A 24,768-nucleotide genomic window follows, 5' to 3' on the forward strand; every position below is an offset into this window, starting at 1 on the left:
CGTACTCACGTAAATCGAGACTAGCGGAAATTTTCATCCAATTATATGTTTTGTTATTATAATACCTGATACTATAATGGGATGAAAGCTGCAGGAGCTTGCAAGTTCTATATTGTAAAAATATTTTTCCGTACATTTTGTTCAGTCGATTTATATCGAGCTTTTATTAATATTACTATTACCTCAAAAAACCGGAAGTTAATACTTTGTTAGATAAGGTTGGTAAACGCGTGTTTAACATGTCAACGAATTGCATTTCAAATTTTACACTCAATGATTACTTGTCGTATTAATATTGCACTAAAAGTAAATTTTGTCAAAAATATTCATTAATTTATCTCTTACTCGCAAGTAATGATGAGCTGCAACTGTTCCGATGTCTCATAATAAAATATCAAGTTAATTCTCTTGCCAATTGCGGATCTTTCATATTATTTCATTCATACGTACAGAGGTAGATAGAAATGGAGAGAGGAGGGAGAGAGACAGAGAGAGAGAGAGAGAGAGAGAGAGAGAGAGAGAGAGCAAACGCGTTCAATTCCGCGACTTCGCATGCATCAGATTTGATCACACGCTTCGCTTCGTCCACTCGTTCGCAATTCACATTATATTATTCGGTCCGTAAATTGAAAATCTCCTCTCATATGCATAAATCTACATAGCATTTAACACCGCGGAGACAGACTTCTATATAAGTTATGCACCGGTTATACGTCGACATTTTAATTACACCGTCTACCGCACGTATGACGTCCAAGGTGCGCGTATCGTGAGAGTAAAAGATCGGTTTAACAAATATAGGTATTAAAAGGACGACCGTGAAAAGGGGATTTCTATAATCTCCTGGATCCCGCTTAATTATCTTTAATTTGGATGACCGTTAGTTCTCACTTTTGATCTCTTGGATCGAATCGATCGACGATCCTTGATTGAACTCTGAAACGTGAATTTTATTTCTCGTCTTATCTTTTCACCAAGGAATCGAGAGGAGAGCAGTTGATACATAGGCTCGTATTCCGATCACGTGATGAATCCAATAATTATTTCTACGTGACTCTCCTGCTTCTATATTGTTGCTACTCGGATTATTGTTGGATCGGTTGGTCTGGTGATTATAGTATAGTATAGTATACCTACCCATTCGTATATTGCCTGTCCGTTCGCGTAGCGTTTAGGTACTAATATACTGGTTTTCTTCGTGATCCCAGACAATCAGTGGGTGCCTATCGGTGCTGCTATACTACTATACTAGACTTTCCGCGTAGGTATTTGCTCGCGGGAAATGAATCTTTGGCGAATGAAACGAGAGGGAATATTGATAGCTAATAATATGGTTATGATTGTCCTAATAACGAAGGAGATATTTCCAATAGTTGTATGAAGTAGTTTTCTCACCTGTGATCGTGAAAATTACTTGAATCTTCTCAATTCGCAGATATGAAATCAGCGCGGCGACGAAATTTTACGTGACATGAAATTGGTTCGCCATTTCATGTATGTATGACGAAATCTTAAAACAAAACAATTATAGTCTTCCTCTGAGGTTGTTGCTCTCACTAATTCTGACTTACATCCGTATTGTGAAAGATCTTGGCGTCTGATCTGCAGAAGAAGAAAATTGTACGAGGAATGAAACCGAAAGATTTCAAGCTTTCGTCTCAATCATACTTTGTAGGAGCAACAGAAGCAGCAGCAGCGGTAGCGAAAGATTTTGATCCGGTATTATAGCGTCGAATGTTCTGGAACAAGGAGCTATATATAAGCGATGATGGATAGGTGGTCAGGAAGCAACGTAGGTATATAGTAATAGGTACACATGTATAGCGATATGAGTATAAACGAACGGAAGCTTTTCCCAAATTCCTTCAAATACTGCAATCAGCAATAAATCAGAAACGTTTTCGACGAAGTGGCAAGGGTCTTTATGTGTCTACAGGTATCTATCTATCTATCTATCTATCTATCTATTTGTGTGTGTGTGTGTGTGTGTAGAGATGCGTATAGGTAACACAGAGATAAAACCCTGCAAGCTCTGCACGATGTAATCTGGCCGATACAACAGCCGGAAATAGGTGGGCGAGCATGGCGAAGGTAACCTTCCACTATCTTCTTCTCGCCAATTTATGATTAACACTATTCGCATCCTTTTCTTAATGCGGCGAGTTTACTGTAAGATCCAAAGATCCAAATTTCATTCTATGTTGTATATATCTACCGTGCAACGCATGCAGCACAACTATAGCAATCATAACGAATTTCCTGTATTTTTTATTTCATTATCGACCCTTTCGTTTTACTTTGTACTAACGACGACCTCGTGGAGGGGAGGAATATTGAAAGATAGAAAGTATTTATAAAATTTGATTTTACGATCTGTAAGGTAAAACGCAACGTACATACACGCATTTATTAGATTTAACGCGAGCGCGAGGATTTATAATAAGGTTAGTGTTTGTGCGGAGGAATACACTCAAGCAGCGTGTATCCAATTCTGTTTCCGAATGGAGGATTGAATTCGGATCTTCGTTGTCTTCGCTCGTCGTCCCAGGATGCATATGTATATGTATATATATTACCTGTAAGTTTATCCTGGGCATATATGTACATTGTATACGTTTGTACAGATGGAAAGTAAGTAAATATTCCAACGGAGCACTCTGCGAAGAAGAGTCGTCTCCTCGCGGTTTCTGAAAGCGTCAACTTCTATTTTCACACGGTTTTGCGTAATGGATGCAAGCTGCCTGCCTGCCTGCCTGCTGCGGATATATATGCATACACGCGGGTGAGATTTCATTTCCCCCTTTCTTCAGACGCGTATCTACTGTAATTTAATACACCCATGTCGAAATACATCCACCTTTGCGAGTTACACGAAACCGTCGTTTCACTTCAGTCAATTTATTTCCAAACCCTCCCCCACTTACGCGTATATAGACCTCGCTGTATAAACAATATCGTTATAATAAAGGCTGACTATTTCATACTTCGGGTTATGGTTGAAAGAGATTTCTCGATGCTCTTCGCGATGAAAATATTATAGCATCGTCTTAACTGTGCAGAGGAGATACGATGTGATGGATATTATATTGATACTCTTTTCACATTAAAATCACACCGTTTCAGGTCGAGCTCAAATCTTGGAAGGTTCAATGGGTATTGCGAATGGCCGATATATCGAAATTTCAAACATGTGAAGATAAAATAACTAAAGATGAATTTTTCGAAATATTGAGTCACTGGTTAGTAGTCATTCTAATCAGTGATACTTTTGAAAATCAAAATTTCGAACAATTCATCTTTCGTTATTTTTTCGAATATTGATCCTTCCAATTTTTAATCCCAATCCTTTACAATTAGTTGAATGGTTATTAGGTAGCAATGAATTAGTATTCTGGACAGAATTTGTACAGAATTTTCCGTAGAATAAAAAAATCACTCGAAATATTAAAATGATGGAATTTCCCAGATCTTAAAAGATTCGTGCGTCACCGTAAGTGTTTCACTATTGAATTTTAACGTATAATCGCACAGATATTTTAGGGCTTATACGTACCCGATAATTGGTTATTAAATAATGAAATTTATTTACCGATGAAACACCGTGGCCGTATATTATATATTATAACCATCAGTATGAAAGTTATGCCCGTTATTATAGGCGTGTAAACAGATTTCCAGTTGATGTTCTCTTTCCCAAGGGGGAAGGGAAAGGATTTCACTAAAGCGAATGCGTATTAAGACCGCGGTGTGTGGGTATAATATACATTATATATTCCTATAAACGTGAGGTACGAGCTATAAAAAAAATAAACCACGTTGTAATTAAACTTGTTGAAAAGTTGAACGTAACCGCGAAAAGCACACAAAAGCTATAGAAAAGAAAAGATGATGTGAAGTAGAAATGGTACATTATGATTATATACTCAAACGTTTATTTAGATTAAAATGAAAATTAAAGAAAAGAAACCGGATATTCATCTTCGTATCATTATTTGATTTTTATATAGATTCCATGTCAATTAAAACGATAAATTATTCGATAATAAAAGACTTTAACACAAATTCTTGTGAAGTGTTTAGTCGTGCGAATTTTATTGTAAGCTTTTGTAGATAAGGTTCTTTAATATAAGTATACCTGAGCTGTAGTCGTCACAGAACTGCACGAATACGAACAATGAAAGAAGACGCGCCTAATAAGATTTCAAAGACTTATTATTAAACCGAAGTAATTATAGGCAGAAGGGAAAGGGAGAGTAGAAATAATTGAAACAACTAATGACGCATTTTACTTTGAGCGGTTTTCTCCGCGTTGGATGGACGACTGAGGGTGAAATCACATCCCGAGTCGGGCAGTCCTGAATTTACGTGTTTAAATAAACGTATATATACTATATATAAGGATATCTGTAATGCAGGCTCTGACAGAGAGCCGGTTTTCTTGACAAAAGATCTTGATTACCGCGAAAGATAATTCCGTATCGCTGTCGAGCTGACGGCATTAATTAGCAGGCAAGATGAATTCAATCTTTCTTGAAAATCTTGATTAATTATAAGTTTAACTCGGACGACAGGGGGAATCGACGCTATAGTAGGTGCTATGCGCATTCTAAAGCAGGCAATGCAGAATTTTGCAAACCTTTTCATATCGTCTAATTATTATTTTATTATAACATCAAATATAACTAAGATGTTCGTACGTTGTATAATGTTATACAATCGTTATACAATCTGTAAACGTTGTGATCTTATATCGAAAGGAGCCGTGGCGGTTATCCTCGTTCAACCCTCTGTGGTATGAATATTTTAATACTAATTCGACTGGATGAAGAATCATTTCTCGTCTTTGAAGACGCCGCTGCTTATTCAACTTCGCCTTAAACTGTGAAACGCAAAACTCTTCCTTGTCTTCCGTTATAATTAATCATTCTTATACACGTACACGTAGATTCCTCTCGCGCCAAAATTTTTTATACATATACCCGATCTCGGCGTTAAATCGAACGTAAGTCGTACAATTTGAGTGAATAATTTTACACAGTTTCGACGATCGAAATAGAATTTTATCAAAGCAATTATAAGGGAAATTATAACTTGTGGTAGAATTTATACAGGTATTATTATGTAACACGAATAATTCATTTTTTTTACACGTAAACAATGATCGTTTGGGATTAATTAATAACTAGTTTTCTATATCGTGACTGTGGTAGTTTTTATACTTCCGGCTTTTTGACGAAAAAAAAAACAGAAGTATACTATCCAATTTAACCAGATCACGAAAATTTACGACCGTTTGTGTTCAAAATTCCTTGACTCTGGACGTTTTAACGTATAAATCAATTCTAGTGTACTAGATCGTATTTCAAATAAACGAGATTGCGTTTTCGAATTACGTTTGCAAATGCTACAGAAATTTTGTATTATTTCTATGCAAAAAGGAATTTTCGACGGCCTTTTTATCGATTTACCTGATTTTTAAATAAATAGTTGTTATTAAATTTGAATATCATGCAGCTAGCTAATCCGTATTACCGTTATAATTTCTGCACTAAGTGCTTATTAACGATGAATATCTATGCAAATGAAATATATTATCGCAAAATTATGGCATATAATCTACCGTTTTTCGAATTCGATTATAAACTTCAGAGCTGATTGTCAGTGAATTAATCTCTTTTATAGAAAGTTTTATGGAAATTGAATATTTATAACAATAATAGCCGAAATACCTGTGCTGTAAATAAAATCAGTATTTCAATATTTCATTTATAATATAAATATTGGTTAATCGATTTGACGAGGAAGCATAATAATTACTTTCACATCTGCAGTAATAATTAAAATAGCATAAACTAAAAGTCATTTCGAAAATGTTATTCGTGTCCTGTGAACGAAATTAGATCTGCGGTGATAAATTGCTTCCCTGAAAGAATATATAGACAATTCTGCTTTTTCACCGGCAAAGTGCAGAGCAACGATGAATCACGTGTCGAAGATCATTTGTTCGGGAAATATTTTTCCAATAAACATATATATCGCAACCCCGTTCACGCCCTGACAGGGAAACTGAAGGTGAAAAATACGTCAGCCTCCAACAACTCGCCTGCCCAGTCAGTTTAAGTGAAACAAGCAACGCTGCGGTCAGCCATTCGTTACCAATTTCTCTTCGCTTTTCCCACTTCGCAACTTGTTCCTGAGTGCAGGATTATCACACGGCCACTTCGCATTCCAACTTTTGACGTACTCGTTCGAACTACAAATTTCTATACCTTAATCATTATTCTATAACATTTTTCGTTCCAAAATTATTAACGATTCGTTAAAAGATAAAAACGGGAGTTATCCAATAGTTATATATATATGTAGAAGAGCGGAATGAAATAAACGGCTAGACTGACAAAAAAGAGAAAGAAAGAAGAAAATAAAAATATTTTAAGAGTAGAAAAAAATTGTAATCGCATTAATAATGCCGCGTAGAAGCGACTGCAAAGTAGGGGTGAAAAGCGAATGGGGAGGAGAATGATTTAAAAAAAACAAAAAACGGAAAAAAAGGGAAAGAAAACCAAGCCGTGAACAACATAATTAAAAAATTCCAGAACTGACGGACGGACGGATGGATTGCAGGCGGATAACCGAGCGACAAAGAAATAAAAATGAGAGGGAACCGGAATTTTAATGAAGTTTACCCCCATCAGTTATATATTTTTCTCTCTTGGTCCCGCGTTCACTTCCGCTTGTGCAGCTCGCCTTCCACCCCCCCGGGACTGAACACTTAACCCTGCACTAACTCACTCGCACCCTTCGCGCGCAGCTTTCTCTCTTCTACTTGCGTTTCGTCGCATACGTGCGATCTTCCGAATTTTCCCTATTCTTCAACCCCCTTCACCGCACTCTTCTTGTTCTCGCATTGATTTTTTTTTCCCCACTGACAATCAGCGAGCCTCGAGTTTTCGTCGTCGACTCGAATTACGGGCGTTTGCCTGCGCCGATTGCGTGCTGCCGACGTATTCGAGTTATTTATATTATTTTCCGACGAAATTTGTCACCCCTTCGTTTTCTTCCCCGGCTGACAAAAAATCCGAAATTGCTTTTCACCCATTCGGAGGGTTATCGGGCGGGGGATAACGCACCCTGATTCAGTTTCGAAATGAAGAAAAAAGGAGGGAAAGAAAAAAATTACATTCGCGTTCGATGAAAGGTACGGAAATTATTATACGAGAATCGATTATGAGCGTGAAAGTCCGTGAGGAATACGAAAAAACTAACGAATCTGACGAAATTATTACGATTCAAAGTTTAGCGCTTAGATATTTTTTTGTCCCTCGACTTGTTCACTCATACTCCAGTGTCATATATACATATATATATAAACACAGACGACTAGCGGCTGAATTTACGTAGGGATGTATGTTGGAAGGTGGAAGGAAGGTTCCCAAGTATGATCAAATGCGAAACCCTAAAGTTGGAACTTTCTAATCTGTAGCTACGAATTTATAGGGAGGATCGTGTTATTAGTTAATCTACCCTGAGAGTGCTTCGCTGTAGGGATCTGGTGAACTGTAATTGTGTGTAGAAACTCTCCGAGGGTCGAAAGATATGTTTAGAGATAATATACTTGTCGTCAGTCTCTCGTATTAGGTACATCTGATTTTGAGTAATCTATAATTTCTAAACATAAAAGTTGATTGAAGAGTTTCTCTCGGAAGGTTTATCGGTAAGGTGCGATTCAAGTATGTAATGAAAATTTCGAGAATCTATTGAGAACGTGACTCTGAGGAGTATGTGTGGAATGTAAACCAATGTTGGAAAAATCTGTGACATGATCCGTCGTGACGGTTGTGGCAAACGAGTATCAACGCCGTCGTCCCGTCAAATAGACAATATATGGTAGATACCTAGAGCAAAAGCTCTTGTCCAGAGTTTTGTCAACACGGGGTGTCACATGTCTTCACAATATATGAAGGTATTATACGTCGAAGAGAAAATTCCTTCAGAGATGGGATTTTTAAATTGAGGTCCGTCGCTAATATAAACCCCGAGCAGCGTGAAACACGTGCTTTCTAAAATCATTCGCCCGTGTGCCTCTAACTCTGGTTATATCATTCATGTATTTTCTTCTTCCTTTATTTTTCATTTTTATTTTTTCTCCACGTTCATATTTTTCTCTCCTCCTTTTCTCCACTCTTAACTTTACATTATGCATTCACTTGCTTGACATTTCATTTTTCATACCCTCTCTGTTCTTTATCCGATATAAAATCGTAAAATGGTAAGAAGATTACACTTACACCCCTCCCCCTCCCCCTCCCCCGTTGCACTGCACCTTGTATAATATACAACCCCCAACCCCATCCAACCCACCATAAAATATATTTTAGGCGACAGTTCGTGGTGCGTTATCCGTTCGTGATAAAATCTTCTGAGATTTATACAGCTTGGTATAAATTCACCTTGTTTCCCTTTTGTAATATGTGCTTGTATATTTCAACTATTAGCTGTGCAAACAGGTATATACATATATCTATATATCTTTTGTTTTTTGCACCCGTTACAAATGTTCGTAGAGTCTCAAGAAAAAAACAACTGCAAGATTTAATTTACGAAGATTCGTATGTTTGAAAATTTGAAAATTTTGGTGTAAAAATTTTACTTTATTTATGCCATGAGAATTATTTTTTTCACCTCGATTATTTATTAGATATTTATTAGATATGCAATTATACAGTCAGCCTGGTATTTCTTCAACAATAATAGTAGTAATATCAAGATTTATTTGTGAAAGCTTCTGTGCGTAGGCTGTCGCATTTAAAACAACATTGTGTACTGTTTAGAATATTCAACGGACCCATTGCATTGTTAATTAACGGATTGTTAGGCCGAGTTGTATCGTTGAATAAATGATCAGTCGAGCTTTCACCAGCTACCGTCGCAAATGTCCGCGTATAACTCTCTCTGTCTCCTTTGTTTCATTTACTCCTGCCTAATTTGGACGTCATCCATATTCTTTTTCCTCACACAGCGTGTGCAATTCTCTCTCTCGAGAAAACATCAATTTACTGATCAATTTACAAAGGACCGAGTAAGAACTTTTCAATAAAAATTCAGAGGATTAAGGTCGCGTAGCAGTTCGAAGTAAGAGAATAATTTGAAAAAGAAAATTTTAGATTATTACGCCTGAGATCGTCAGGGATGAACGATAATCGAGCTAGCAGCTGGCATGGAATGCTCTGTATAAATATTCCTGGAATATTTAAATGTATATATATATATATATCCTACACTGCAGGCAAGCGCAGTAGAAGAAAGAAGAGAAAGGTAGTCGAATGGGAGGTCGTATTTTAGCTGAAATCTCTTTTTGATGCATTATTTATTTACTTCACAATGAGGCCTCTCGTCCCTTTTCTCCCTTTGCCATTGCTTCGCTACTCCGTCGTCGTCTTCCAACTTTCTTCCACTTCCTCGGGGGGAAATTTCCCTTTGTTTCCCTTTCTTTTTCCTTTTCTCTCTCTCTCTCTCTCTCTCTCTCTCTCTCTCTCTCTCTTCCCCCTCGTCTTGCTCGTCCAGCTTTTCCTTTCTCTCTTCCCCCTTTTCCTTACCCAGTTTCTTCGCCGCTCACTGTTGACCCACAAAACAATAAACCGAGATCCGGAAAAACGCGGCGGACGCGACGTGCGGTAACCGGTTACTGTTTCTTCCTTCCCTGAGGGTAGGTTATACGCGAATGTCAAGAGACCTGAAGGAGGAATAAAAGCTCACGTACACTCGCTCAGAAATTGCTTACCTACCTCCGAATTATTTAGTTACACTCTCTGCGTTCCTTTGCTCTCATTACCTGTATAATTTCTTTTCTTTCTATTCTCATTTTTGTTTACCTTCAATGTTCATTTCGTTTTATTCTACCTCCTTGTTTCTTCTGAAATTTATATCCTGCTCGTTGGAGAAGAATAATACAGGTGAATTTTCTCAAAAAAAAAAAATACAGCACACGATGGATATATATATATATATATATATATCTTGTACGAACAGACATCGAAATTGTTATTCCCTAAGAAAGAGAGAAAGAAATCTCGAGTGTCGAAGGTTTAATTTTTTTATTTTTTCTTCCTTTCTTTGCGTCGTCCTCTAATAACATTTTATCCCGCAATCGTTACTAAACTTTATTTAGTATCGTGATCAAATGATATATCGTAGATCTAAAACGTTAATCAGTTTCTTGCGCTTTATTGCAGTTCAACTTTGTCGGGAAATTGCTGGGCCCCAAAGGAAACTCGATGAAACGTTTACAGGAGGAAACAATGTGCAAGATGGCGGTTTTGGGACGTGGCTCAATGAAGGACAGACAAAAGGTAAATCTTTTTTTTTTTTCTTTCTAATTTTAATTTTAATTTTTTTCAACATCGAATCAAATCGCGATGTCATATCGAAGATGCAGTTCTGAAAGTCAAGCCTGAACAAATGACGCGTGTTTTTCCTTACTTTTTCAACTTTTCACGACATCGACACAAGTATATAACAATCGGCTGACAGTTTTATTGGTCTGCGTATAATCTCCGCGTTTTGCGAAGGACTTTTCTCTACTTAAACCCTGAGAGATGAATTACGAGCTTGAAGGACTTTAATTTCACGGCTACGAGTCCGAAAGTCCGCAAGAATTGCTCAAGAGAGAGAGAGAGAGAGTGAGAGAGAAAGAGAGAGACGGATAACAGTAGATATAATAGGTGGACAGAAAAGGAGGAGGAGGAGGAGAAGGAAGAGAGAAACAAGGTTATATTCCGTGTGTAATCAGAGTATGGTGGAAACGATGCCGCATATCTTTCGTCACCGAAACTAAGTAGCAGTTCTGCGCTGTGTCTTGTCTTGGAAAACTTTGATCACTGCAGCTTGTATCTCGAGTCTTATACAGGCATCGTATAACTTGGCAAATATCACAGAGACTGATTTACTCGGAAACGGGGAGGTTGGTGAGTCGAAAATTATTCATTTTTTACTCATTTTATCACGTGCTAGCCGCACCTTCGGTCAGCCAGTTAAAAAATTCACGCGTATTGCTATAAAGTATAACGATTTTTTCGAAAATGCGAGGAAAAACAATACCAAAATCATGTGGAAATTTTTTTTCAAACGAATAAAAGAAATTGTCGAAAATCTAATAGATTCTTTCGATTTTATATCGTGATTGGTTATTTTATTGAAAATAATATTCTTTACCGTTTTACCAAGATACTACCTATTATTCTATATTTCAAAATTGCAGTAGTTTAATTGATTTTGATTCCAAAACAGCAATATTAAATTTACTATTGAATAATAGTTTTCTCAACAAAGTAAGCCATCGTAGCGTGAGATTACAAAACCATTTTAAGTGAAAGATCGCGTTGTTTAAGCCTTTGTTTACGAACTTTTTGTTGGTTTTTTTTTTCGTTAATTTGTGAGGAAATCTTCGTACATCTTACGAATGTACAGATTTGAGGAATTCTCAATCCTTTCCCATCTCGTAACCGAATTAACGAAACGGCATTGAATTTCTACTCATCAATCTCCTTGAATAAAAGTCTCATACTTGGGCAAGCAAGCGACTACAGAATGCTGCAGGAGGAGGGCGCGAAGTAAAAATAATCAGTATATACATCATTTGGTATGCGGGAATATTATTCAATCAATTTTTCTTCAGACGGCGATCAAGAAAACCTGAATGCGATGCGAATTCAATTTGAGAACAGAATTAGCAACCAATCAATTTCACCTTTGAAAAATTCAAATATTTTATATTTTCACAAGCTTTCAATTTCGTCTCGAAAATTGTTAAAATTAAATTTTCTTTGGTCAGATTGGCAATCAATTATCACTTTCAATTAAACGGATTCTGCATAGAAAACAAAACGAACTTGATTTCAATTATTATCAGCTGTGTTTTAAAATACTCATCGTTCAATATCAGCAACACTTTTGATACGAGTGAAATCGATCTCTGCACTATATTTTCTTACAAAATAATTCATCTCGAACGTTTGTTTGAATCTGATTCAAGACATATATACATATTATATATATATATATACATGTATATATGTATATATTTTTTTTTTTTTTAAATAACAGTACATCAATCAACAGATCTCGAATCAAATATGAAAAACGAAAAAGAAACATACAAATCGAAAGAAAATAGACGGTGGGTAGGTATTAAAAATGAGCTCACAATCTATCATATATCTTTCTCGATATTTCTCATCTGTTTAAAACGCTCGTTTCTAAATCTTTGGTTTATCTACGTTCTATGCACTTGCGTAAAGTTTTCGTCGTATTCTTACGAATACTTGCGTATTCGTTTCCGTCTTTGTTTAAACATTTTTCCTAGCCCTAATTCGAATGCCCTTCACTTATTCCAAAGGCATTTGAATCTGTCCCCCGTCGGAGTTCTGACCCCGTTTCAACTGATTTCAAAATACTCGAATACCCTTCTCTCAATCCGATAACCGACCAACCTATCCCCAATTTATTTTCCTTTATTTCTTCATTCGTGGATCGAAACCACACCCTTATCGCTATCCGGTGAACCTACCCTGAGCTAACGTGTACGGAATATATCGAATCCCGTACATAATCGCTAAGGAATGGAGAGAAGTTTGACAAAACGTAGAAACGTAATCTGCAGAGAACCAGTAAAAGTTGAGGAATTTGATTGAAAGTTGGAAATTTTTGGCGTTAGTATTTTTGAAAATACTTGTTGAAAAAGTTGAAAATTTCTTAAATTAAAGTCGTCGACGAAGTTCTGTAAAAATATAACCAGGCATTATATACAATACAATACATATTTATATATAATACAGGTAGATGCTCGAAATTTGTAGACTCTCTTGCAATAACTCAGTCCTACCAGGCAATGCTAACTTTTCCTTGATACGTACAATTTGTGAATAGCTACTGTCCGAGTGAAATGGGTAAAGCAGCAGCGCAATGGATTTCATTCCGTCACGACAAATAATAGAACCGGTAATAACAGTTCTTCTCCTGAATATGCATGCATTCGTAAGTTTGATCAAGGAATCGATACAGAGTCAGCAATTGTCAAATCAAAGCTTGCGGAATTTTGAAATTTATGCAAATATATTGGACTAACGAGGGAGAACTGGAATTGAATCGAGTAATAAATGGAAGAATGAAGATAAAATTGACGAAGGGTTTCAGGAATCGACATTCTGCATTTGCCAATTTATTTGCTTGCGAAATTGCCAATATTGGAGTGATAAGATTGAAACTTAATCAGTGTAATTTACCTGGGTGTGGATGAATATTTTTTTTTATCACTCAATGAAAATGAATACATATCATTTATAGATTATATTTCCATCGAATCACTACTCCAACGTTTTATTTTTTTTTTTTTTAAACACTTTCTTCTATTTTAGTTTTTAGTTCTCTTTTTACACGAAACGCCATACTTTTTGGCACATAACGAACGCTATATTCTTAATCTCGATTAACGATAATTAATTAAAACGAACGAAGAATGATTTATTCAGATACCAGAGATTCTTTTTTATTTTCGTGTTTCATGAAAATGATTGTAAATTACTTGAATGATTCAACCACAGATGCTGAACAACGAACCACATTATGTCCCCTGATATTTGAAACTCATTTATACTTCCTTGAGTCAGTTTGTGAATGCCATTTTCTTGATGAATTCGCCATGATCAAAGTGCGTGATATGAATTTGATTATACTGTTAATTCATATCTATATATATATATATATATATATATATATATATATATATATATATATATATATTATTCAGAGAACAGTGAATGAGATGAGAACAGCTGTGTAGATTCCCAGAAAACGCTTATAAATTCTTGCGCATTATAACAAGTCTGGCTGCTGAAACGCCAGCTTTGTTTTGAAATTTTTTTTTAATTTTTTTTTATCAAGTTTAATTGAATCAAACCCTTCTGTCATCCCTTCTGTCATCGCCCAGTTTATCCTACACACTACCTACTGACTACCTAACCCGCAAGTCAACTTAACTCAACTCTCTCTCTCTCTCTCTCTCTCTCTCTCTCTCTCTGTCTCTCCTTCTCTTCCCTAATATTTGTCTGTAACAAACTTTGAGAATTTAATAAGCCTAGAAACTCAAGAACGGGGATTCTCTCCGTGCTTCTCTACCCATACATATGTAAACGTATAGCCATTATACATATACATATATCCTCTCACTCTATGGTGTATACACACATATATATATATATATATATATATAATGCGGAAACACATGATGTATAACTATGTTACACGGGGATCTATGGCAATGTACCTTCGTCTAATATCGCGCAGAGCCTATTCGAAAATAATTATCGGAAACTCAAACTCGAAACTCTACAAGTCTACACCCTATGGTTTCTGCATGACAGAGACGCACCCTTCTGTGCTGATCCGTTAATTAATAATTAGTCAAATACACGCCTGCGGTCTGAGATAACTTTGTTTTCAAAACAGCGACAAAAATTATTCGCAAAAATAACAATGCGAAAAATGAAATAACTTTTCACACAATTATTGTTATTATACATTGTCAGAGCCAGACTCGGGGTGTTTGATAAAAATCCGGGAGGTCCTGACCGTTTAATCATTTACGGAGTCCTTCCTAATTGGTTTTTTTTATTATTATTATTATTATTATTATTTACTTCTTTTCTATTCGTCTCTTTCGTTTATTATTACTAACCTCAATTTAAAGTACAGACTATCCTACCGTCGGTTAAGGAGAGACGTTTAATATCTCTCTGTCAATGTTTGAACTCGAAATACGACTGGAATGATATAGTTTACTCATAGTAGGTATAATACTACTTGACATAGATCGGCGAAGCTACGCGAAGCTATCTTGAAAACCTTGAAAAATTCGCAAGTAGATTTTCGTATATACGTATAACGGTCGTCAACATTTTTCTCGATCAAGCAATATATTATGTAGGCACGTCAATATTTAAATAGACGATTACAAATATTTTGGAGAGATCCGCGATTATGTTTTTTCTTTTCGAATTAGCTGTGAAATTCGCGAGTACCTGATCAGATTTATTGGGTCGGTTTAGATGTTATGAAATACGGATATTTAAAAGAGGGGATGTAAAATTTCAACGGAACTAATTGTTGAAATAGAAATCGCTGCCATTGATGTTTGTAGATACCACATCGTAGAAAAATGCATTTTTACTGTTGAAAACGATGATAAAGTCGCGAAAACTCGAATTTAGAGCTTCGAGTTGGGTAGAGATGAGAAAATTTCTTTTAATTTAAGGCAGCGATCAGAATTTGAATACAGATTTACCGTCGTCGCTAGAGCAGTAACGTGTTGTAAAACTGCCTTTTAAATTCTATGTTTTGATAGAATGTTTTTACGGAGAGCAAAATTCGTCCCACATTTTTTCTTTGGCGACAAATTGCATTTCATCTAAAATGGAATAAAGTTAGACTTCAAGGGTGTGTAACTCGTCCAGACTGCATGGTATGGTGATGCGAATTCTTTCTCAAATAGTACCACTAATAACCACTAAAACCTCGTGGTTGCAGATTTTTTTTTGTAAACTATTACTCTTACAATAAAATATATACTATGAATGTGTCCGAAACACGTGTATTTTAAATGGGGAAAATCCACGCTCTTGGGGCGCACGGGTTAGAGTTTTAAGATAAAAATCTGAAAAAAGTAGGGAATTATTTTTGAATTTTGAGACAACTCATATCCCTACACGCAGCATGCGTATGTATTATAAACGTTTTGTTTTTGCCTGAAATTAGCATGAAAATGAAGGAGGAAACACAATGAAGGCAACGATCTTTGATCAAAATCCACGGAGTTTTAAATTTCGGTGTGAAAATTGAATTGTGGTTGCAGTTAGCGAGGTAATCTCGCGGAGAGAAATCTTTGCTTCCCTAATTTTTTTTCCCACTTTACACCCTCTTTGATCTCTTCTGTTACACGTATAGGTACGTATCGTATTTTAAATTCTTCCCGCGACTTTTGAGGGGTTTTTGATCGAGGGGGACGACGGTGGTAACGATTTGATTCAGCGGGCAGGATGCTGTGTAATAAGATTGATGAAATTTTCTCTCTGCAGGCTGTATTATGTACCTGTTTGAAAGTGATCCGGAAATTGTGGGAGATGAACCTCTTACCGAGCAAAATATAAATTGTGTAATAAGAGGATACGAAATTCACGTGGCGTTTATATAAGAAGGGGAAAATGAAAATCGTTAAACGCGATTTTGACGCTCTGGCGATGATATCACACCTGCAAAAGTTTCGCGCTTTCGCTTCTTCTTCTTTTTCCTCCTCTTTGAATCACCTCAATCTTCACGTTGCGTATATTCTAATCTCTGCGAATCGTCGGTGCTCGGTTAATCTACATTTTATCTCAGTTATGCCCCGTAGCACCGAATTCTACTGTTTTACGGGCCTTTATCTAACTGCACCCTCCTTTGACTTTTACTTTATTTCCAGTTTACCAAATGCTTACGAACTTCGTAGGTATTTTTCCTATTTTATCACCGATTTAACGCCTCTCACTTTATTCAACGCGCTGAATAATCTTTCACAGATTTTTTTCACCGCAACTATTTCACGCTGTTAACCATTACAGGAATTTGAAAAGCGAGACGCTATTTTTGGCACAAGTATTACAAATCGAACATCGCACGTGTGGACAGTGACAGAAATATCTGAAAAATTTTATTTCTGTTTTTCTTCTACCCTCCGTGAGCGAAAGATTAGTGTGTTTTTCGCGGGCAACTGTGGGCCAAAATACAGTTCGATTTACGGCCAAACTTTAGCGGCTTCTGTCTGTTTTCCCATTACTTGTAGCTGCTAATCCAACCCTTCCCTTCCATTTTAACTGCTGTGTGCTTTTAACCGCGCTTATACGAAATTCACGCTCCTCGCGATGAATCATCCGTGAATTAGAACCGTGGAGAACTCTTTGATATACAGGATGTGAGTGACAAAAAATAAAGTGAAATAAGTGAAAATAACCGAAATAAATGAAAATTAATAGAATTATGGCTTTGGCAGCAATTCAACGATTCCGTAGGAAAAATAAGTGTCGCCACATGCGCGTAGTCACTCATCAATATTAATTATCGTCTTGCCTACTTCAAAATCTCTATAATTAACTCAGAAACTATGCTGAATTTTTTACAGTTGATTCAACACTATTTTTGTCAGGTTTTTTCAATGAATATTGAAAAATTCTATGTGTAGTATTTTTTTTTGTTTTTGGATCCCTAGTTCCTTCGCCATTTCTCCATTCTTTCAAATGTATTTTCCAACACGAAACGGAGGAGATAGTGAGTTCTGAAAATTGATTTTTTGACCTTTATAAGTAATTTTTTGGTGGTCTTTTCTTGGTTCCTTTTTCCCTCCTTTTTTTTATTCCCAAAATTATTATCCTTTGGAATTTCGATTTTCGACGGTATAAATTCTCCAACGTCTCTTATATATATAATATATTAGAGATGCTGATCATTCCTTGTATACCGAATCGTTCTCTCAGGGTTCAAAAATTTATCGAAATCGTCAAGCTAGGAGAGAATTCACATAATTATTTCAGCAATTTGGACAAATCATCGTCAAAATTGGTTTTTACTCGATTGACACCCGTTTACTTGATTAATTTATGATACCCGTTTACTTGATTAACGTCTAATTGATACCCGTATACGTAAATACTGCACCTACTTTGCGGAAATTCCTAATTCTCTGATATAACCCTGCAGTGTGTAATTAGCGCTGCTCCTTGCGAATTCCTCCGAGTTTCCTCAATCCAAACGCAAATTGATCCGTATCTACTTTCAGCCGAGCCTTCAGCCCATTCTATTCCTCTAAACTGGGTATATTCTGCAGGCTACTCCGTCTTCTAATCTTCCTAAGCTCGAGCCAAGTTTACGCCACCTGATGATTAGACTGAAAAGGAAAGAACCAACTCCCCTGATCAATGGAGAGATAAATAAACGTTGACTGAGTTCAAATTCTCTCCAGCTCGATATCCAGAGGGGACCGAAAGCCCTCGACATTTTCAAACTAAATTTCTATACTTCGTATCAATTCTAATAATCTTTTTCTCTTCGTTCAGGAAATTCATGCAACATTTTGACAAAATGGCAATTCTGAACTTTCTTACACCGCGATTATTAGAAATAATAATTCAGTTTCACGTTTGACGATTCTATCTATTCTACACATATTTATACGATATAAATATGTCGTCAAGAGGAATTGAATAAAATTTTTAACACTTATAATAATATTCCGTTTTTTCTTTTTTCTTTTTTTTTTTTTTCAACAAACAGGAGGAGGAATGTCGCCAATCGCTGGACCCGAAATACGCCCATCTCTCGGACGATCTTCACGTTGAAATTGCTGCTCTCGCACCCCCAGCGGAAGCTCACGCTCGCATTGCTTTCGCCCTAGCCGAAGTCCGGAAGTACCTTATCCCTGACAACAACGACAACATCCGGCAGGAACAGATGCGCGAAATGGAGTTAACCATGGCCGACGATCCGTCTGCCGGCGAAGAGAGGCGACCTTCGGCCAGGGGCGGTGGAATCCTCAGGCCCAGCAGCCGACCGACGGTCCCAAGGTCATCCAGGGGTCAGTTCTAATTCTCTCTCTTATCCAGATATTTTACGAGTTTGGAAACTGGCTTTGAAAAATCGGGGCACATTTTTTTCTTTCTTCAAAGAAGATTGCTCTCGCTGAACGGACCTAAGAAAATTCAAATATTCAATTCTTTCGATCAAAATGTTCAACTTTCGAATAATATTTCAGCAGCCATTCTGCCGCCGCCGTCGAGCCGGGGGCCGATAACGCGACCAGTGCCGGCGAAGACCAAGGTCTTTTCGATACTGGATCGTGCCAGAGTTGCGATGGACCAGAGTTACGGGTAAATATCGAACATTATCTCGCCTCGATTCGTCCTTACTTCATTTTAATGATAATTATCTTACTCAAAGTATAAGGAAGAACCTCTTCCCGTAGGTACGAGGCGCCCACTCCACCGCCTAGCAGCCGGGTCGCGTCTCATCACGATTACGACTATCATCCCTCGTCTTCATCGAGCAGCCGTTACGCCGATCGACATTACACCTCATCCTCCGCGTAAGTTTCTCACTTGAGTATTTAATTACAGCTCCGATGAAATTTTCTCTTCGTTAATTTTCAGCTTGTTTTTAGAGGCTCGACGATTATATAACCCGCCTAATTTCAATAGCTAAAAAATATAGGCCTGAAATAGAATTTTTAGAATAGAAATTAAATTCCGATTAACGGAGATTTATTTTTTTTCAAACTTTCGCTCAATTATCAAAGACTTTTTATAATATATTGTGAATTGACGTGAATTCCTTTTGATCTCAGGGATGATCTGTATCCTTCTTCGAGATATACAACGTATGAATACGAGGACGACGCTGTGCCCCATTCATCGCATGATTATTACGAATCGTCGGAGTATCCAGGTACGTGAGATTCGCTATGAATATCATTTAAACTTATTACTTTTCTTTCATATATTTTAAAGAACAACATGACTCGATTAATGGACGAATAGGGAGAAATTTTTTGTAATTTTTTTTTTTTTTTTTTTTTTTCCTCCAGCCACGAAGCGCATTTAAACTGCCGTCAAATAGTCCAGAGTTTGTACGTAAAATATTTGTTCTGACGAAATTTCATTCCAATTATACGATTTTTTACGTTACGTAACGTGATTAAGCTTAAAAATGTGAATGTTAAATATTTTGGTAATAAAAGTTTAACTAGATATTCTAAAATCTAGGTGTGATATGCTGGCCATAAAATTAAAAAAAAAAAAAAAAAAAATCAACAGAAAACACAAAAAAAATAACGAAAGAATCAAATTTTATAATCAAATCTTCGGATGTTAATATATTCAATTGCCATTCATTGAAGTGTGTGACAAAATGAAAATAATTGATTGAAATATCATATTGTCGTCGTATCACGTGACGATTGTCGTAAATATATTAACGATTCACGCAATGACTGTGGCAGAATAAAGAAATATTTGAATTCTTAGTGAAAATATTTGACGATAATAAAATAAATCTTATTACCGAATTCAATCATAAATTCTCCCTGCAATTTATAGAATACATCAAAAAATAATTCAATGCTTAAACCAAAAGAAGAAACAAAATAGTATGTCAATTCTATTTCCGATGGCTTTGCATTACTAGCATGACGTTGTACGTTTATTTTATTTTATTTTCAACTATTGACAAATTCAAATTTTTGCTCTCTCACTTTTTAATGATGTTATTAGTTTTTAGCGGCACAAAAGTTGTCAGAAATGACTATTCTTTTACTGCTTGAAATTATTTGAACAAGATTGATTATTGCCGTTCTTACAGCAGAGTAAAGGCTCGTTTGATTTTTACCACTCCGCTTTCGAGAAAAATGATGAACTTTTAAGAAATTTTAATACAACGAAAAGGGAATCCAAAATTTAAAAAAAAAAAAAAAAAAAAAAAAAAAAATATAGAAACCATTACAAGTGACTTCAATAATAATGGCATTCTAAAGTTTCGATATTTGATTCTTTTTCCTTTCTGAACAATTTAATATTGAGTCTTAACGATTAAAAAAAAAAAAAAAAAACAAACAAACAAACAAAGATACTAAACATCACAGTAATCATCGTCAAAATCGTCAGATAAACTTGATGTATGATGACTGATGAATATAAAATTAATTGCCCAGAAACGTTGGATATTTGTGGCTTAAATCGAATGATAATAATATAAATTGATTAACAAGTTGTTTTTTAGACGAACAACTTAATTCGTCGTAGTTTGTTGTATATTTTTCACTTAAATATTAATATCGTCGTTGTGTGAAGTAAAAAAAATTTCTCCTAATAATGAAAATCCATCACTGAATGACGTTCGCAGAGGAGTCATCGAGCCGCGCGTGGAAATCGTACAAGACCACCACCACATCGAGCTCAAGCTCGCGCTACCGCACTGCTCCGTATTCCCGTCCGTCCAAGTAAAAGTCTTGATAATAATTATTATCCCCCCCCCCCCTGCCTCCCACCTTTATACGATAATCGTAGGCATACCCACCTTCCTCCTCCCCACCTTTCCTTAACTCTTATACAGCAGGTGTATAACGATCATCACCCTTAGCTTTATCTTTTCCTACGATTAAAAGAAGAAAAAAATGAAAAGGAATTGGGTTAAAGAACATCTTAATTAAACAACTACGATTAAGAGATTCAAAGTGACAAAAGAGACGAATATGAGGATTTAAATAATGAATAAGAACGTAACAACAAAGACGAGCGTCTTCTAAAAATGCAGGAGAAAAAGAAAAAAAATATGTCGCGGTATGTTGATCTAAAAGTTACGGCATTACTGTGTTTTTGTATTTAATGAGAACTTTTTATTCGTCAATAATGCACGAGTGACAATTTTGTCAGGAAATATTTAATAATAAAAATTGACACACAGACTATTGACGACTAGACGCGTATAATATCTCGTAAAATACTGTTCTGAAATAATTCTGTCTCGATTTGTTTCCTGTTGCTTTCTTTCTTTTGCAATATATTTTCAAACCAGAAACGGAATACGTCAGCAAGATTTTGTTACTCCTGACGGATAAATCGAACGACTTAACGATGAATTTATAATTAAAAAAAAAAAAAAAAAAAACCACTAACGAAAAAAATAATTAGATGAACGGAAAAAACAGGCTTAAATTAGAAACTCGATTCGTGATCATCTCCATAATGGATTTTTATTTCCTTAATTATTTTCGTATGGACGTTAAAAAGTTAAAACCAAGGGGAAAATGGGGGGGGGGGATATATTTAATTTCTCTGAAAATATGTCACCCGATCCTGTAATCCTCTCCCGAAATAAGACGACGTGGCTGTGGAAGCTAACTAATGACGAAGGGTTAAGGATGAAGAGGATCCAATACGTGTGGGGCGTAAAATAAGTAAACACTTAGATAAGAAAGTTAAGGTCATTTATTTGTAATAATGATGATAATAATAATCGTAATCTTTGTAAGGGTAAGATGATAATTATTGGTCAATATTATAATACCATTTCAACAAATAAAAAAATTCATTTGGTCATTTTTTTAATCGAAAGTGAGCAAATAACTTGATATACTAAACTGACAATTGGCTGATATAAAGATGGAAAACAAAAGTAACTAAAAATTACCGAACGGTACCCAAGTCAGTCAACAATTGTGTAAACAGTAATTAATAATGAAATGTGCATAGATATACATACAAATAAATATGCAATTGAAAATAAAAATATATTCAACGCTAATAAGGCGATGTAGAATTAAATCGAACAATTATTATATTTGATTGTGGGAATTAGAGAAGAAGCTACATTCAGTAATTAATGTCCGTAATACATATATAGATAAGTATATAGATACTTTAAATATCTTAAAAAAAAAAAAAAAAAAAAAAATATGTTTAAAAAGAAAAATCTGTGTGTTTAATTATCGATGACATCTAATGGTTGCATTAGTGAAACGAGACGATGAAAAACAAGAAAACAATGGAACTATTATGAACACGATTTGTACACGTTAATAACATTTTACCAAATACCTTATATAGAAAAAACTAAATACTTGAATTAAAAAAGAAAAAAACCTTGAAAACTGAAAAAAGCACACACCCAAACACACACCTACATATTCTACAATGTAATTGTCGATAAAAATAAAAATACGAATAAAATAATAAAACCCAATATTCTGTTTTAGTATAAAAATGTTAATAACGTATTCCGATTAATATTATGACGTTAAACTAAAACGTGTTCATCACCGTCTTCGAATTCCACCCGAATATGGAAATCGAGTCGTAAAGCAAAACATATCTAAAAAAAATCGCAACATCCGCGCGATCGAAAAGTTAAAAACATAATATGTTCTTATCGTAATTTATTTTCTATACCAAACATGTTGGATTTGCCTGATATTCGTATAGTAAGCAACACTTTGTACTTGTTTCTCACCATTTGCCCTTGATTTTATTCAATCCATGTTTTTTTTTTTTTTCTTTTTTTTTTGCATATAAAGTTTATCTACAGAAGTGACATAATCTTAATCGGAAGATAAACGAATATTTGATGAAGTGTAAATTATATCCTTTGATTTTTGTAGTATTCCTCAAGGTAATAATTAACGGCTTTACGCGCCTCCTAATTTTTCTTCTTGATATCTGCTTCTTTATTTTGCGGGTGAGAGATGAAGCAACGGTTCAGAGATTAGCTCGTCAACTGTCAAATCTGTGTTTTCGTTTCGGAGGACTTGTATAAAATTTAAAAAGCGAAAATCATAAATATGGTAAATCGAATTGGCAAAGGACTGTATCTCTTTCATGTGTGAAATGAAGACACCGGCGCTGTTTGCTATCTTTCTTCTAATGCTATATTCTCACTTTATTCTTGTCAGGTGTATAGAAGATCCTTGATCGCGTGGGAACGCGTACTTGCCGAAAAAAAACTTCAAAAGTTTTTGGTCTCTCTGAGGCGTCGGACCATGAAGTGCCTTAATGTAAGTATACTGCCGTGATTTCAGCTCAATGATATCAACCAAGCAACTTATCCAACAGCTCGAAAGACCGCTAAATTATATTTTGACTATGCTGTATCAAGTCGGAATGAAGAATGGCCAATTTTCTCTTCGTCACCTGCACGTGTTGAACCTTTCTTCGTTTCTATCTTTTTTTGGTATTTCTTTACCGTGGTGCAATCTGGCAAATTAGATTCGGGGTCGCGCGGTGAACATAAATAATTCAACTGTCTTTCCATCTCCTCGGTAACTTATTCAGTATTTGAAGATGAAAATAAATATTAGTCTTGAATTTCAAGAGACTTTCATCCCACAGTAGCACGGATTTGTTCACGCGTTTTTACGGCCTCTCGAAAGCTGTTTCGTTTTGATCCGTCAGCCGATTCTTGTTAGAAGCTTTTCGAACGATCGTGTTACATGCAGCACCGTTGCTATTTATCTAACTTGCCTAAACTATTAGTCACTTTTTCACATCGATCGCTGAATACATTATGAGCTGGTTTTTTGCTATAGCTGCAGTTTGACGAACCTTCTTTTCTCAAATCTTGTATTCCAGCTTGTAATTTGTGTGATTTTTATTACAACTTAGAAGCCTGCTGGTTCAAGTTTATCATGATTTTTAAATTTTAAGCGTGGCTTGAAGACGTTGCTAATGGATTAACAAGCATGAAAAACCCAAGTTTGGATATGTTTTTGTTTTAAATTAAAGAAAACTTGGTTTCAACGGTATCATTGAGCACCATGGCGAAGCTATAAGTAATATTGAAGTAATCTTCCGCTTCTTAATTCTCAAGGAGATTACCATTCGATTCCTTGTCATTGTCGTTTGCCATTATTTGACAAGACTGATATTTATGAGATAGAATAGTGTATTTCCAGGTCGAAGATTCATGGGGAACCAACACACATGGACACGTCTCGCGCGGACGTGTGATGTTTTACATTATACGCAAAAACGGTGCAGACGCTACTGCAACGTTAATATATATGTGATGACTTATTTAATGATAAAATATTTAAAAAAAAATAATAAATCGTTGTGACATTATATTTATACGAATATACCAAACAACTCGTTTGTTTTTCACCACCTTCACCTCACATAGAATACAACATTTTTTTTTTTTTTT

At 35.7% G+C, this 24,768-nt stretch overlaps 1 protein-coding gene across 8 annotated transcripts in view; it reads left to right on the top strand.

The window, feature by feature from the left end:
• LOC124407745 (KH domain-containing, RNA-binding, signal transduction-associated protein 2-like) overlaps nucleotides 1–24,702 on the top strand; it is a 64,514-nt gene extending 39,812 nt beyond the window's left edge. The window contains exons 3-9 of one of the 8 annotated variants that reach the window (XR_006929351.1): nucleotides 10,230–10,349; nucleotides 18,355–18,655; nucleotides 18,833–18,947; nucleotides 19,028–19,162; nucleotides 19,421–19,521; nucleotides 23,519–23,620; nucleotides 24,507–24,702. Coding sequence is in view for 6 of the 8 variants with exons in the window: in XM_046884207.1 (XP_046740163.1) it covers nucleotides 10,230–10,349; nucleotides 18,355–18,655; nucleotides 18,833–18,947; nucleotides 19,028–19,162; nucleotides 19,421–19,521; nucleotides 20,974–21,074 (873 nt within the window). In the remaining 2 variants the exon portion in view is untranslated. Of the gene's footprint in view, nucleotides 1–10,229; nucleotides 10,350–18,354; nucleotides 18,656–18,832; nucleotides 18,948–19,027; nucleotides 19,163–19,420; nucleotides 19,522–19,660; nucleotides 19,883–20,973; nucleotides 21,315–23,518 lie in introns of those variants that run through there. The other 7 variants (XR_006929352.1, XM_046884213.1, XM_046884207.1 and 4 more) reach the window with 7 other exon arrangements.
• The last annotated feature ends 66 nt before the right edge of the window (nucleotides 24,703–24,768 follow it).

The sequence above is a fragment of the Diprion similis genome, chromosome 6 (assembly GCF_021155765.1).
Source record: "Diprion similis isolate iyDipSimi1 chromosome 6, iyDipSimi1.1, whole genome shotgun sequence".
Lineage (NCBI taxonomy): Eukaryota > Metazoa > Arthropoda > Insecta > Hymenoptera > Diprionidae > Diprion > Diprion similis.